General features: G+C 37.7%; 1 protein-coding gene across 14 annotated transcripts in view; it reads right to left on the bottom strand.

Annotated features, from left to right (window-relative positions):
* Positions 1–5,057: 5,057 nt before the first annotated feature.
* The window catches only part of EPB41L3 (erythrocyte membrane protein band 4.1 like 3), a 193,347-nt gene continuing 181,039 nt past the window's right edge, over positions 5,058–17,365 (bottom strand). For 4 of the 14 annotated variants that reach the window (XM_069099687.1, XM_069099685.1, XM_069099688.1 and 1 more), the window contains 6 exons: positions 11,240–11,629; positions 9,956–10,087; positions 8,421–8,519; positions 7,811–7,891; positions 7,420–7,536; positions 5,058–6,138 (listed from right to left, as the gene is read on the bottom strand). In XM_069099687.1, the coding sequence (XP_068955788.1) occupies positions 7,426–7,536; positions 7,811–7,891; positions 8,421–8,519; positions 9,956–10,087; positions 11,240–11,629 (813 nt within the window). In that variant the 3' untranslated portion in view covers positions 5,058–6,138; positions 7,420–7,425. The other 10 variants (XM_069099676.1, XM_069099677.1, XM_069099678.1 and 7 more) reach the window with 4 other exon arrangements.

The following is a 17,365-nucleotide window of genomic DNA, read 5'->3' as shown; positions in this document are numbered from 1 at the left end:
CCTCAACAGTAGCAGGGAAATTAGAAAGAGGGAAAGGTTTGATCAGTTTTGAACATGTTGAGTTTAGTATGTCTATGAGATAGCTAGTCCAAAATGTCCAATAAGGAGATGTGAGACTAGTGGTCAGGAGAGGTAGGGCTGGACAAAATAAATCAGAATCATATGCCTTGATAGTTGAACTTGTGCAAACTGAAGAGAAGTGAAATACCTAATGAACTTGTATAGAGGGTGGGGTGGCTAGGTGGCACAGTGAATAGAGCACCGCCCCTGGAGTCAGAAGGACCTGAGTTCAAATCTGAACTCAGAGCTTAACACAAAAACTAGCTGTGTGACATTGGGCAAATCACTTAACCCCAATTCCCCCCCAAAAAGAAAAAAAAAAAGAAATAGTATAGCGGGAAAAGAGGGCCCAGGACAGAGCTTTGGTTTGCTAACCCATGGTTAGCAGGCATGACCTCAATGCAGATCAAGCAAAAGAGAATGCACCAAAAAGACTGAGAAGCAGTCAGATAGGTAATAGAGAATCAGGAAGGCACAGTATCATGAAAACCAAGAGAGAAGAATAGTATCAAAACTGTCAAAAGCTGAAGAAAGGCCAAGAAGGATGAGAAGAAAAAGCCATTGGATTTGGCAATTAATAGATCATTCATTTGGAGATTAGTTTCAGTTGTGTGATAAGGTCAAAATCTATATTGCAGAGAGCTAAGGATGGAGTAAGACAAAAAAGTAGAGGCATTGAGTATAGACAGCCTTTTCTAGTTTAGCCAGAAAAGGGAGACGAGATATAATGACAGCTAGCAGGAATGAATGGATCCAATGGAAGATTTCTGAGGCTGGGGGATACATGGACATGTTTGTAGGCTTAGAGAAGCAGCTAGCAGACAGGGAGAGACTAATGATGAGTGAGAATGGGGATGAGAGGGGACAATCTTCTGGTGGAGACTGAATTGAATGGGATTACTTGTGCATGTAGACAGCCTTGGCAAGAAGGGGAACTTCTTCATGTAAAACAGGGGTGGGGAGGAAGAAGTAACATTTTACTAAAGTGTCAGAGGAGAAAAGAGAGTACTCGCAGTATATAACCTTAGTTGTTTTTATTTTCAGTAAAGTATGAGGTAAAATTCTCTCAGCTGAGAGTATGGGGGATAGGAGAGCCATGGGAGGCTTAAGAGATAATAAGGTTTCAAAGAGCCACTGTGGTGTTGTGGGATAGTTGATTAGAGAGGTATGAAAAGACTGACTTGCCAGAGAGGACTTAGTTGATGCTACATAACAAATTTGTAGTGAAAAAAGTTTTGTGATTTTATCCAACTTTATTTAGCAGTGTGTACATAGTACTGAAGGAAGTGGATTATGGGTATAATTCAGGGCTGACGGTTGGCAGGGTAAAACGGACGGTACAATAAAAGAGCAAGGGACTAAAGAGAAGAAAATGGAGTAGAACTAAACTATTTCACCAAAGGGCCAAAATAGGGAAGTGAGGAGAGAAAAGTCAATACATAGGTGATGGTTTGGGGAAAGAGCTGAGGGGTGGAGGGATTGGAGGTCATGATGTGGACAAAGAATAGGTTTTGTGCTTGCAAGGCAGAAGGAGAGGTAGAAAGACAACAGATGGTGATCTGATAAGGGAATTTCAGAGTTCATGAACCTGGAAATAGAGCATTGGAGGGTAATGGAAAAATAAGAAATATGACCACCTCTGTGTGCCACTGAGGAGTGGAGAGGTGATGGGAAATGAATAAATTGAGGAACTAAGTGATTTGAGGAACTATGAATATGTAAGTTTCAGTCCTCTAATATGAAGGCAGATGGGAAGGAGAAAGAGACTGGAAGTCAGGCATGGAACTCACTGAGGAAGAAAAGACAAAATCTCGGACTTCCGTAGACAATTACCCATAGCTACTAGTATATGGGAGGCATGATAATGTTTTCTCAATTATAGAGAATTTCAAAGATTTGTTTTTGTTTTTCCTGTTTGTCTCCCTCTAAATGAAATCACAGGATCCATCCTTATTCCTATCCCTATACCTAAAATGCTAATTAACATTTCTGTAGCCCTTTAGCATTTCCTCTAAATAGTTGGTATGAGTATTATTATCTTGATTTTATAGAGAAGGAAACAGTTTAGAGTGCTCAAATAGTTTGTTCATGGTCACACAGTTAGCAGGCATCATGGAGTTAGGAGTCAAACCTACCTAGAGATGGGTTTCTCTCTTCTACTCAATGTCATAACTAAATTTAATTTTAAAAGAGAGTTATCAGGAAGGATGTGCTAGAAAAGAGAATGACATAGAGTTGACAGTGTGAAAGAATAAAGGGGGAGTAAAGTGAGTAGAAAGACCACCTCAACCTAAAAGTGGTGAAAAAAGAATTCTCTATGATATTCCTTGGTGCTTTTGCTTCCTGATAAGTCTATTTAAAGTCCATAGTAAATTTCTCTCACCATGCCTGCAAATTCTTAAAAGAGCAGTTTGAGTGAAGAAGGAAGACCTATGTCTCTTGTTATGTTTTCCCTCTATTCCTGCACCTATCAAATTTAATGCAAGTTTTAAGAAATATCACTAAATTCCCACAAAAATGGGATCCTTAAAATTCAGACAAACTGCTGTCAAAGCAATTGAAAAAGACAATCAGAATTTTTCATCTCCATGCTCTGAATTCTGCAACAAGACCAGGTGATGACAGTGGTCATCTTAGCAGCCTCATTCACATGCTTGGCTACCCTAGCAGCTATCATTTAAAATGATTTATGAAACCACTGTGTCCAAGCTTTAGAAACCTCAGTTCCTCATAAGCCTGATTTTAGTAAGTAAGGGTTAGGCTAAAAGCAATGTGGGAGGTTTCTAGAGGGGTTCAACATGGAGAAAGACCTCAACAGGTCAGAAGAAGACATGACTATGGGGGAACAGAGAAGTATCTTGCCTAGTATGTGATGAATAATAGCATTTTAAAAGGTAATGATCATCAGAAGACAAATGTTTTCCTGAATCTTTAATATAACTGGATATAATGCTGCTGTATGCTTATTCCTGCCAGGACTACTCCTACATCTTGTACCTACCAAATACAGTTTCTCTCTGAAAGAACCTTTTCTTAAATTATAGCACTTATATTTCAGATTTACTGTTAACATAGTAAAAAAAAAAGCTTTCTAGTAAAAAAGCTAAGGATGGAGCTTGGATGAAAGAAATCATGAATCATACCATTAGAATATTGGAAGGGACCTTGAAAGTCTGCTAAGTCTTACTGCCTCACCCATCCTTCACAAACAGAGAAATTCTCTTTACATCAACACTGACAAATGGCAGCATCACTGACTGATCTCGCCATCTCTCTATGGCAAGATCACACAGAAAAATCCAGATTGTTAGTGGTGATTCAAGAAATCTTTTACTTGCATTTAAAAAAAAAATAGTCTATGTGCCTTGCAGAAGGAAGAACTAGAAATGTTTTTCTTCCTGAGACATTGTTCAATTTCCACACCAGAAATAGCTTCCAACCTCTCTATGAAGATAAAAAACTCACAGGAAGTATCATTAATGGCAGAAAAAAGGAAATCAGAAAGAATCAGCACAATATGATTTCTATATGTTTTTTTTCCATTTTTTTTCTCTCCAAACATGAAGAATTAAATCTGGATGAAAAGTTTTTGGAAGAACCAAAACAAAAACAGGTATTCCTAACCTTGCTAACTTTACACTGAAGAAGCGCCACAAAGATACTGTTATTTTGAAAATATTAAAGAAGTATGCTTTCCTATCTTATACATATGTTGACGGAAGTCTAGGAATATGACCACAAAAGTCACAGGAAGAGCTAACTACAGATTTTGGTTCTTTAAAATCAGGTTCAGGAGATCATGCACTACTTTTGAATAAATAGTCCAGCATTAATGAACATCACTTTAGAAAGTAGAATTTGCATGTGTTGGGGGTTTTCCAATTTAATTAATTTTCATGAAGGATGCACTAATTCAGAGACTGTCAACTAAGTAGTTTGAGGAAGTAAGCCAAAGAAAATGAGAAAAGACATTTTGTTAAATGACTTCCTTGATTACAAAAACTGTATATCTATTACTGAATACAGAAACAAATGAAGACAAGGCTGCCACAATGGGGTTTAAAAATGGAGACATCTTTATGAGCACAGATGAGACAAATCTCCATGCAGATAGTCCTTGGGAGGTAACGTGATGTTTCCCACAGGTCCAGTGCTGATTCACCTGACTCGAATCTTCTATTGGTCACAACTGCATTTATGATCACTCAATTCCTCAATGGCTTTCACAAGAGACTGGAAATTCTCACAGACTGGCAGCTAATCAGCTCTTGATGGCATTTTGTCTTGGAAGAGGGTGACAGAAATCCTATCCCTCCACATAATGAATACATATGGCTTAATGAAATTTTTCTTCAAAACATGTCCTGCTCTTTGGGTGGGATAATTTAAATTTCTGAACACTGGGCAAAGCAGAAAATGAAGGCATGAGGTCAGCACTAGTTGAAATAGACACTGGCATGGGAGTAGATGCACTAAGGAAGGGCTCACACTTCTGGTCACACAATAGTGAACAATCTGTGGAAGCCTGTTGAATGCACTGTGTGGCAGAGCAAATACCACACTTCCATTTGTTTATCTAGGAAAAAGAGTAGACCCCTTCCTTTTCTTGAGGACTTCTTCATTGCCCTTGAAAAAAAATTATTCTAGAGCTGCTGCAACCTTCTTCACTCAGCATTGGAAAGTGAGATTCCATGGTGGATTTTTTTTTTAACTTTAGTTAGAGACTAAACGGAAAACAAAATGAGTGAGCATGCTTTTGCAGAGAACCTTTAACAAACCTTGCAATGAGGAGGATTTTCATGCTTTCCATTCTATTTTCACTCTCCTCCCCTTGCCCCCACCACAATACCTCAAATGGTCTGAGTGCTGCAGTGTGATCTACTGAAAGACAAGACACCTACATCATGTAGATGAATGAGGCCTTTGATGTCATGCAATTCCTGCCCTCGTATTGAACATACACAGTATTAAGATTCTTAGACATAGAACGATAACAGTTTTGAATGCATTTACCACTTTTATTTCACTATGCAGAAACATACATTCACTATGTGTTGTGATGCAGTTGACAGTGTGATGGAGAATAGAACTCTTCAATGGATATTTATAACTGAACACTCAATAGTTTACAGTGGAAGTTCTGTACAGTTTAAGGCTTGGCTCTGAACTAGATTATAAATGTTGACCAGGTTTTGAAATGAAACACTTTTTTTCTCAAATAACATAAGGAAAAAAATCAATAAAAAACAATAGGGTACAGAGTAATAATCTTGTAATATAAGGAAAGTACAAGTTTCCCCAAAATAATGACAATTTATAGATTTAGGACCTGTGAAGGGCAAACGGAAACTTTCTGGGTTTAATGCAGAACAAGGCAGACAACAGAAAGAAAATCAAGTCGAAATACTAAAATCATGACTACCTCAGAAGGTATTAAATCAGATATACAAAGCACATTTTTTAAGCATTAAATATTTCCATAGGACTGGGGATTCATCATTTTATAGGGGAATAATAATAATAATAAAACCAGATAAACAAGAACAAGATTCAAGTTGTTTACTGAATAAACTGTGTTATTGGCACATCTAACGTGTGATAAAACATTATACACCGTACCTATACAGCTTCTAGCATTTGAGGGTAATTTTCATTTAATTTGTAAACAAAAAAGGTTTTGCCATCTAATAAATTATCATTTTGTTTAGACTTTAATAATAAACTGTGAAAGGCATGAATTGTTTATATGTTACATGAGATCACTGTTTATATTGTTGGTTATGAACGTGCAGGTATAGCTGAAAACTTAGACATTTTGTAAAAATTAAAAATGCTGCTCTTTTGCAATTTTATCGTTGCTTCATGCAATATCGGTTTACTGATGCTGAATCGGATTGCTCTATTATGGGAAGATCTCTCTGCCAGTGTCTTTATTAACAGTCAAGATCAATTCTTCTGGACTGAAATTTTCCATGGACAGATACAAGTCAGTCAGTCGGGTTAGAACGGGGACTCCATATAGGCTCTGGTGTTCCTAATGGTGTGCATGACTGGATTCATATGCAAGCTAAATTATTCCTGCAGGAAAGAGATTTGATGAGTTAATTATTTATTTGAAGTCAGTGGAGTGACTTACTCCAGTGAGGGTTGCAAGAGAAATGTCCCTCAGGTTAAACGCTTCCTCTGACAACAGATAACCATATCATTCCAGTACAGGTAACTGCTGATGATATGTTTTCTGTGTAAGAATTAATGCAATGCCACTGAAGTGGCTGTACTCACTCCAGAAGGCCTGTTTCCATCATCCAAAATACATTAGGAGTCTGAATATAGTGATCTTTAGATTTCTTTTTTTTTTTCGAAGCAGGAAAATAATTTTTTAAAAGAGATGTCACTCATCACACTATGTTTCTTATACCAATGCTAGAGAACATAAATATACACTTATGTTTGTAAGCTGTGTTCCCAAAGTCCAGAGGCCATTATCCAAAACAAACTTTACAAGCGGATCAGCTGTTGCATTCAGCATTCAAAGCAAGGCATTGAGGGCTCTTGCATAGCAGGTTAGTATGCATGACAAATTTGTGCACATACAGAAGATACAATCTAGTTATGGTGCTGGCCAAAGAAGAACTAGATACACATGCCATTTTGAAGATGAGTCATTGCAAAAAGACTGCATTGTTGCCTCACTCTGAGACACAATGCTGTACGAGAACATACGCACACACGCACACACGCACACACACACACACACACACAATTCTGAAAAAACAAAAGAGATAGAAGACATCCAAACTGTGAAAAAAACCTCTCAGGCTTTCAGAGATAAACTAAGATACAGCCTGGGCAAGAACCAAAACAAGTTTGGAGGGGAAATCTACATTCAGGTAATTTTGCCACCAAACAGAGAAATGGAACCATTTTGTTTCCACGGTATTTACAACATACAACTGCACCTTTCAGAACAAAATGGCCTTTGTTCTGATTAGGGGGCACAATACAAGAAAACTAACTCTGACAGTTCAAATTTTGGCAATGAAAAGAGTGCATCAAAGCATGGTTAACATGGGATGGCCAGCGAGATCACCCAAGTCAAAGCTGTTCTCTTCTTAATTCTTTAACTGGCAGTAAAGGCTAAACCTCAGACTATGAAGAAGCAAATAAAAAAATGTACAGATCTAAAGTAAACCAGTACCCCCGAATAATAAGTTCTTTATATTATTGGTATTCACCATTAGAAATGCCAGTGAGAGAAACAAGAAAAGAGAGGTGCATTAAGGTGAAGAATGAAAGGGAAGTGCCCTGTGCCACATGCCAGCCTAGACGGAGCCTAAGACAGTCATCTATGCCTCTTACCTGGGGTCAGTCCTCTCCATCTTCTGGTGTGATCTCTGTCTCTTTATGTACCACTACTTTGGTCACTGACATGTCAGGGTGCTGCTCTTTGGCCTCTTTAATTGCCTGAGCCAGCGCCTATCCCCAGGAAACCACAGAAGGGCAAAAACAGAAAGGAGGTGGAACATGCATGATCAGTAGCCAGGTGGAAATTCATGAGATCTTTACACAATTTACAAATGAGGAAAGATGACTTAGATATGAATTATGCCATCATTCTTTGAAAAGTTTATCCAATATGTTTTTTTTTTTTCCCAGAGAACATGCCAGAAGAAATAGTATTGTAACTATTTTGGCTATCAAGTTTCTTTCTGGTCCTCTGCCCAGGTATTGTCTAGTATACACACGCTACCTGGTCATGGTCAATGTCTGCATCTCCCGTGATGACTATTCGCTTTTCAATTCTTGTCTCTGAAATGCCTCCTTTCACAGTCTAAAAGGAACAAAGGCATACTTTATGAATGTAGTCATAAAAAGAATGCTCATTTTTTGCAGGAGGAAAAAAAAATCTGAAAATTCTGAGAGAACAATTTAACATAGTTTGCTCTTTAAAAAATGGAAGGGCATTAATGAAAAGATTTTAAACTATTCGGGTTAGAATCGAGGATAGGATGGAGAAAGACTTAAGAGTAGCAAATGTTTAATGAACACCTATAACATATAAGGAATGGAACAAAGTGCTAAATTCCATGAGGACAGCATCTGCTTTCTGTCTCCCAGCATAGAAAAGACACGCAATGAATATTCAAGAAGTGGTGATACATCTTGTTAGCAGCACAGTACTCTAAAAACGCCCAGTGCTGTCATGGGGGAGGGCTCTACACATTGGAGGGAATTTTTAAAATTCACTGAACTTTAAGCCTTAAGTTCCATCTTCAAAAAAGTTGGTTTTTTGGGGGGGGAGGGGCGAGTTTTCTCTCTTTTCTACTCCAAGAAATGAAATTTATTTGTTTTTCGCTTACTTTGGTGATGTGTGTGGTGGTTGTGGTACTGGTTGTTTCTGATGTGATTGTTTGTGCACTCATTAGTACACCTGGCTCAGTATCAGCACTGGAATCAACCTACCCCACCAAAGGGGAGGAGAGAAAAAAAACATACCCAAAGTTAATGAGAAATATTTTAAACAATTTTATCTGTACTCCTGTCTATGTTCAGAAGCAACTAGAGATTTGGAGAGCTGAGGAGAGGAAAACTCTTATCTTTTCCTCCATCTTCTTAACGCAACAAAGGTTTGTTTTTTGGTCTCTAAATACATTGAGGAAAGGGCACCCTATCCCCAGATGAAAGAGCTTCAGAGGTTCTTAACCTCTTCAGCAGTCTGGCGAAGCCTACGGACCCCTTCACAGAATAACGAACCCTACAGATCACTTCACAGAATAACGTGTTTAAATAGATAAAATACACAAGATTATCAAGGAAACTAATTATATTAGCTATCAAGTGTTTTAAAGAAAATTCACAGACCCTAGACAAAAAGCCTTTGATGTAGTCCAACACCCCAATTTTAGAGATAATGAAACCAAATTGACTCAGGTCATGCTGATGGCAAATGGCACATCTGGAATTTGAACTCCATTTCTCTGGTGTAAGAGAAAACACACTGGCTCCGGAGTAAGAAAACATGGGCTCAAATCCTGGCTTCGCTACGCATGAGCTGTGTGACCTTGGATACGTCATTTAAAATCCATATGCTGGAAATTTTCCAAAGGGGCTGAAGCATGATGGTGAATGGTCCTGAGTTCATGTTACATGAGGGTCAACAGAAAGAAGCGAGTATTTTTAGTCTACAGAAGAGTACATGATAGCTATCTTCAAGCATTTCAACAGCTGTTGTGTGGAAGAGGAGTTATTCCACTTGACCTCAAAGATCAGAACCAGTAGCAATGGTTGAAAGTTGTGAAAATGTCAGTTTAGGGTTGATTTCAGGAAATAATTCCTGACAATTAGAGCTGTCCAAAAGTAGAGAATAAGCTAGCCTCAAGAGGGAGTGAGTTTCCCTTCCTTGGAGGTCTTCAAGCAGAGACTGGATGATTACTTTCCCTTGTGTTTGAGTGGGGAAGGACGGTCTCCTTTCCTCTCCAGTTTTATCATCTATAAAACAATGTGATTGTACTAGATAATTTCTACAGTCTCTTTTCCTATGTAATGTTACAATTCCATGCCTCCAAGTCCAGTGCTCAATTTTCATATCCTCTTTGTGAGAAAGACACCATGCTGCCCATGTCATGCTCAAAGGCCTACTTAAATTATAGATGGACAGGCAAATCTAGCTGTTATAGCCATGGGCTCTATGATCTGCAACAATTACATATAATAAGAATTTTAAAAAATTTATTAATATCTATTGATTAGATAACAGAATGAGGTTTGGGATTTCCAGTTACCATTAACTGAAAATCAACTTCATAAAAACAGTTCATCTTAAATTCAGGCTAAAACATAGTAAGACTAAATTAGAGAAAAGTAAGAATGGCTTGGCCTCTGCAATACATCTTACCTGTGATGATTCATATGTTATGGTTTTTGTCTCTGTATGCACTACTGGCACTTCCTTAGTTGATATTTCCAGTTTTATTCCCCCTGGGGAGACACTACCAAAACTGATGGTTTCTGTCTTCACAGATGATGACTGTGTCATGTCAATGGGAAACAGGAAGAGCAATTATTATAGTTTAGAGACACGATTCTTTTTTTCCAGTCTTTTTTTTATATAAGCATTACATTAGTGTGGAATTAGTATGCTGTGTTAAATGGGGAGCAACGAAAATATGAGACCCACACACATATAGGACAATAGAATCTCCTGGAATTCCAAAGTATTCTTCACGTTTGTTAAAATGTTCGAGGTGAAGGAATGTTGGGGAAAAATTTTCTAGTGATTTTTCCTCTCTTTCCCATCCTAAACTCCCACTATAGACTAATAACACCATCCTGTTATCTATTAATTTTTCCTTTGGAAGTAGAAATAAACAGCCAATTCATTAATCCCCAAAGAGGTTTTTCTCCAGGGGAACAAACTTGAAGGAATAATAGCAATTTTTGGCATTCAGCATATGGGAACTTACATTTGTTGATTCTTCCAAATAAATGGATAAAAAAGGAAAGAAAAACCTATCAAATAATCTAATTTTTTTTGATGCATCACACCTTCTATCCCCTGTCGTCAATTTTAAGAATTATGAAAGAGTGAGATGTCACATCTCTCTTTTTTTTTCTTTTTGGAGGAAAATTGGGGTTAAGTGACTTGCCAAGGTCACACGGCTAGTTTTTTATGTTAACAGTCTGAGGCCAGATTTGAACTCAGGTCCTCCTGACTCCAGGGCCAGTGCTCTATTCACTGCTAGGTGACTACTCTTAACACCTGACTTTTCCACAGCACTTTACAAAGGGCTTCCTCACAGTGATCTTGTCATGAGATAGGCAGGGCAATTATCATTGGTTCCCTTTTACAGATGTGGAAACATCTCAGAGTGGTTAAGTGATTGTTCCATAGTTAAAGAGACAGCTGAGTGACTGGGGCAGTAACAGAACCCAGGTCTCCTGACTCTGAGTCTAGGGTTCTTTCCACATCACCATATTACACGTTGCCAAGGATGGAAACAGCAACAAGCCCCATAACTGCCATGCAGCAAGGAAATAAGAGGAGAAACAAACTGCGCTTGGACGAGAGAGATCCAAAGCGAACTCCACATGCTTATTTAAACCCTCTGGAGGTAACAATTTCAGGACAGAATCAATTAGTTCGCCTTTAGCATCGAAAGGACCGTCAACCACTAGTTACCTCAAAATGAGGTTTGGATTCCAATGATTCCGAAATGAGGGATCTTGCAGTCTGCCCCTCCTCTCGCTCATGAGAAGCAGCGGCAATCTCTTCCTGTTTGAGTACAGCTTTACCAGCCTCCGCCTCCTCCCTCTTCTCCTCTTTAGCCCCCTCAGTCAGAGCAGAACCCGCCTTCCCAGCAATATTAGAAGCCACAGCCGATGCTGCTTGAGCTGCAGCATCCAAATGAGTTCCAGCCAGGTTAGAACCATCCCCACTTGCATGCACATTCATCACGTGTCTCTCCTCCACCACCATCATTTGCTGAACAACCTTCTCTGCACTAAGCTGCTGCTGCTGCTCGCTTGAGTCTTTCTGTGTTTCACCGGGCTCGGACTTGGTTTCTGTTCTCTGCAGGGAAAAATATTATGATGTCAGGATGCCTCTTCAGAAACAAAAAAAAGAAAGCAGAAAAGAAAACTTACTCAGCTGCCTAATGTTTATGTTAAAGGCTAAAAACTGGAAACAGGTATAGAAAATGAATCATCCCCAACTCCATCGCCTTTCCTCCCCACTTCCAACATCTGTTTTAGCCCCCAACAGAAATCTAGGCTGTTACTTCAGAATACGGTCAACAGAAGAACAAAATGTAATATAAAAAACCACACACATTAAAAAAATTTGTTACAGCATATCCACATTAATAAACAGTCTAGGGCCAGGTGCTAAGTCAAATAAAACAAAATAAAAATAAATACTGCAGAGATTCAGTGTGAAAGCTTTATGAACTTTTTTCTACTTTATTAGAGATGAATGAAAGGCATAATACAGGCATAATAATAATATAATGATAGGCATAATAAATATATGCGAGAAAATAACATTCTGAAAGTATTTTTAGAGCAAAGTGGCTTTCATACACACATATGCATGCACACATATACATACATACATATGTATGTATAAACCACATATATCTATACACCTATAGATACATGTATATTCACATATGTGCAAACTCATATAGGTATATATTCACATGGGTGTGCACTAAAGCCTCATGTCTGAATGTATATAGATATACACACTGCAGGAAGGACACAAAGCAAGAAACATAAATGTGGACAGTCAGAAAAGCCAAAAAGGAAAGCAAATGGCCACCTGAACCCATTTTTGTGAAGAAGTAGTAACCCCTCCTATGAACTCTGTAGGTTTTCTTGCAGAGTCTATTAAAGTGAAGATATCTGAGCCATCCAAGATCTTTTCACCAGTGGGCTTAGTCTGAGTAAACAAAGAAATGTAGAGTCAAACACAGAAAAGAACATTCACCCACATACACATTCATACATGTTATTTTAACAAAGCCATAGGCAAGAAGGAAAGGAAGGAAGGAAAGGAAGAATCTGAGAGACTGAGGTCAGGAATAGAAAAGAATGGGAAATAAAACAGCACAAATCTGTAAGTGACTCTAAGCTATTTTTTTTTCTTTTAAAAAGCAGAGTTATTAGGATTGGGATGGTGCCAGTTTAAGCAAATCTTTCTCTCCCCATTTTCTTTGCAAGCCACAGCAGCGATATTACACTCCGGTTACAGGGAATTTGAAATAAAAGTGCAAGGCTGAATGTCTACATCGGACTGCCGTCCTTATTTAATGATGAGAAAATAAATAAGCTGGGTTGGCTGTTGCCAACATAAAGCCAAGTAGCAAGAGAAACTGAAAGGTTCAGGGCAGAAGGGTATGGCTCCAAAAAAAGCCATGCTTTAATCTTTAAATTACAGGACATATAAGAGTCACTGGTTACCACCACTCGGGATGCGGATGAGTCATTGACATAATGAGCAGTGGCAATGGTGAATCCTGGCTCCCGGGAATATCTCCATTCGGATGGGCTTTTCTCTTTGCGAGCAAAGAACCCTGCTTTTAAAGCTTCTCTGTCTGGTGCTTGTTCTCCTCCAGTCAGCTGTATACTTCCTAAGCCAGTACGGAATTCCAAATCCTTTTCCAGCTTCTGGGTCTTCTTCAGACTTTCTTCATCTGGACTTGGCAGCCGGGATTCAGCTTCCTTTATGGGGGCCAGAGATTCTGACAATTTCCTTTTCACGATCTGCACCTCAGATCCTCTCCTGGCCTTCTCATCTGAGATGGCTTCTAGGACCTCATATTCTGTCATTACGGGAATGATTTTCACAGATTCTGTCATCCCTCTCTCAAATTTCTGAAGGGCTTCAAGTGTGGAGGAGTCCCCTGCCTTTTCACCCTCTTTAGCTTTTCCTGTCATGGTCACAATTTTTCCAGAGACAGTATCATAAGATTTTCCTAAAGTGTATGTTTTCTGTTTGCTCTCTTCTTTCCATTGCATTTCTCGTGTTAAGTCATCAAAACTCTGCATTTCAATGGTGCTGGATTTTAACACATCAGCAGGGATGTCACCAGTTTTGCTGCTCACGGTCACCACTTTGTAAGTGACAATTCTTTTTGAATCACCATCAACTACCTCAGTGGGTATTTTGTCTACAATAACCCAATCCTCTGTGCCCTATATTTGAAATATAAAAGCTAAATTAGAATGTCTCTTTCTCTGGTTTTTCAAATAAGAATCTTTAAGAAAACTAGGGGGGCTGTTTGAAGACACATAACTATGTTCATTTCTGGAGTGCCACAAAATGGCAGGTCGTAACATTGCTATCTGATAGTTTTGGTTGAGAATTCCTTTCAGGTGAAAATTATTAACTGTAAATGACAGGCCACTCCAATGCACCAGCCTTTAAATGTCTAATGCTAAGTATGACTAAAGGCAGAAATGCTTTTTGTGCTAAACAGTAGGGCATTCTAAGCCACATGAACAAGCTGCATTATTTGCAGTTTTTTATATATGCTTTTTAGAGTAGCATGAGAAAATCAAAGGATGTCTTTTCAGTTAGAAATACACTAGGAAATGTTTCAATGCTTTCTTTTTGCCCCTTTTAAATAATTGCCCAAATCCCACAAAGTTTAGAGAAAAAAAATAGATGTCATATCCTTGGCTACATTTCTCTGCCTTTGTGGGATCAAATTGGAATCTCAAAGATGTTCTATAATTAAAATTTTCTGTTTTGCACATAGCTGAAATGTCTTATAAATACTCACAATGTGACTTTCAACTTTTTCCCATTTGGGGGTAATACATGGTCCACTGCCCATTTTTCATTCATTCTACTCAACTTTCCGAACAAGCCAAATCTCTCTACAATAAACCTCTCTATGAAAGCAGAGGACTAACAAGGTCTGATGAGACAGCTGAAGAACTTTATAGGCAGTATCCTATTAATAAGGCATCTAATTTCACATCTACCACAGGTCAAAGTCGGAACCTAGGTATTTGTTAAAATACAAATGTGCGTGTGCATGTATGTATATGCATACGATTGATCTTTATCTATGTGTTGGTAATGATTTAAGGAATTGAAAAATGACCTCTAGGGTTGATGGGACGGTTTTCTGCAAAATGATCTGATGAGAAGAAACCATAGTGCCAGCTGAATCTCTTTGCTGCAGCTTCTTTAATTCCTTTGGCTAATAGAAAAACCAATAAGAATTCAGAACTATCATTATCAATCAAGATCATTGGAGTTAATGGAATCCCATAAAGGAAATATACATCAGTCATAGAAGATAAAGATTTTCAAAGAGATAATGACTGGGAAAAATACATGCTTGGTACATCAAAAACACAGATATACACTCACCTGAGGGCAGAAGGCATCAAGAAAGAAAAGACTGGCATCTACTAGCCACAACAGTTAGAGGCTACCTTAACTCCCCTCCCCCAGAGCCAAACAGAAAAGAGAACACCTACCTTCATTTTAAAATATGGTAACTGCTACAAGGAAAATGACAACTAAAGACTGATTCTAATGAAACTCATGTATGCCAAAGCAATTCCATCTTGTAAATTCCTGTATGTTTGTTTTTTACCTGAGACTCAAGGAATGAAGAACTTCCCTGCTGCAAAAATATAATTTTTTCAGATATTTCTCTTTCTTCTTTGGTCTGTTTGAATAAAGGGGGTTGGGTTGGAGAGGGGGAAGTAGACAGTTTCCAAAAAAGGAAAGTTAGGAAGGGAATTCTTATATTTTGCGATATAAATGCTTATCTAGTATTCATGCATTTTTCCCGCAGAAGCAGATTATTTATTGTGCTAGTTGATCTGAAGAAGAACCGAAGAGAAAATGAAAAGAAATTTGATGATAATGTCCAAGTAAATAGTTCTGTTCTTGTTCCTTTGATGGAACAGTAAATACATCTACTTTTACCTTCAAGCCTCCCCCCCCACCATTTCTACCTTTGTGAACCTGCAAATAGTTCTCTGACACTTTAAATAGCATTTGGATATTAATTTTACAAAAGGTAGTTACCAGAAAAGCTACTAAGTACTGAAAGAAAAATGTCCAAAGCAGAGGAATATTTTTAAAAAATATTAACAAGCATTAATTTCCTTAGCTCTACTTGTTAAGTCTAGTTGTTGCCAGAGAGAATATTTGTGTCTCGAGTGGCAGTTTTATGTCATTAATTTTTAACAATAACAACAAAAAATTATCTCTCTTCCTGTCTCTACTTTCCCACAAAGATTTAAACGAAATACTTGAAGCGAACAAGTCTTATTTGGTCTTTTAATGACATAGTGAAAACTGTGTTTTCTGCTAATTCAAAGACTTCTTGGACAAAGACTAGCAGACAGTAATTGCTCAAATATGGTCATGTTAGAAAAGGGACAAGGTATCTTATGAACTAGTTTATAATTACATTTTCTAAAAAGATTTATAGTCTTTCTATTTGGGGATTATGTTAAAAATGATGAAAAGCAACCATATGTAAGATGGATTTTGAAATCTATTCAATGTCACTTTGTCTAACACAAATTATAAAACAGTGAGGAGAGGTCAAAATCCAATAAGTTTTTTTTCAGAATTATGATGGTAGGCACTGAGAGGGGGTTTTAAAAGCATCATTTCCCACTCACTGTAGTGACTATGATGGCTAAAAATGAAGGTAAACATGATCCTCAGGAAATCCTGGTATTTACCATCAGGTAATGTCAGCACAGACTACTCATTAATCTGAATGTATATGTTTTTATGTGTGTGTTTGTGTATAGATGTGTGTGTGTATATACACAGACATGTATACATCCACACATATATTTATATATATGTAAATGTATACACATATTTGTATATGTAAATGTAGTAAGTTGGAGGGAAAGGATCTAGATTTTAAACTATGCAGATATATTTTTTTAATAAAACAGATGAATTCAAACATTTATTTTGGTTTCTGAGTATGGTTGATTTAATTAAGCATTTATCAAACACCTGTATGCAGAGCATTTTGCTAGGTAGTAGAGGAGTTATAAAATTTAGATAAGGTGTAATGCTTACCCTTATGAAAGTTAAAAGTCTAGCTGAAATTTCTGATACACACACAATTATAATGCAAAAATTATGCCAGAGATGTGCAAAGAAATCCTATATGAGCTATAAGAGGTTTTTTAAAAAGACATAACAAATGGGTGGCACGTGTGAGTGGGAATGGAAGGGAGATCAGGAAAGGCTTCACTGAGGAAGACATTTGAGTTTGCGAGGCACATATTTCAAACCTGTCAGTCATTCATATGTGTATTCCTATTCAATTATATCCAACCCTTTCATACATGCACCTTATTTTCAGTGGTTTAAGGAGCTGGCTCTGTAATTTGAGAGTCGTGACTTGTAGTTGTAACAGAAAGTTAATTAGTCAATTAAAATTAATTAGTAATCTGTTCATAGATGATTAATAGAAGAACTGGAATTAAGACTGATTTAAGACAATAAAAAGAATTTAATAATTCTAAGGACCAAGTTGCTCTTGTGAATTGACATACCTGCTCCTTCTAATTAAGGGTTGTCTATAGAAGACTAGGACCTCATTTATAACCAGACAGAAATTCAGAGAAATATGATGGAATAATACAATCAACTTTGTATTATCCCAGAATAGAACGAATTAACTACAGTAACTCTACCCAGTGGTGAGAAGATTCTAACTAGATCTGCTGTTATGGGCAAGCAAAGATTTGCTGTTACGGGCTGAGTTGTGAGACCTCCAGAACTAAATACAATGACATAAAT

This window comes from Petaurus breviceps, unplaced genomic scaffold, assembly GCF_028583685.1.
Source record: "Petaurus breviceps papuanus isolate PSGF00001 unplaced genomic scaffold, PetGlider_PUasm1.0 38, whole genome shotgun sequence".
Lineage (NCBI taxonomy): Eukaryota > Metazoa > Chordata > Mammalia > Diprotodontia > Petauridae > Petaurus > Petaurus breviceps.
The sequence above is the reverse complement of the archived record's forward strand: the minus strand, read 5'-3'. Positions and strand labels throughout refer to the sequence as shown.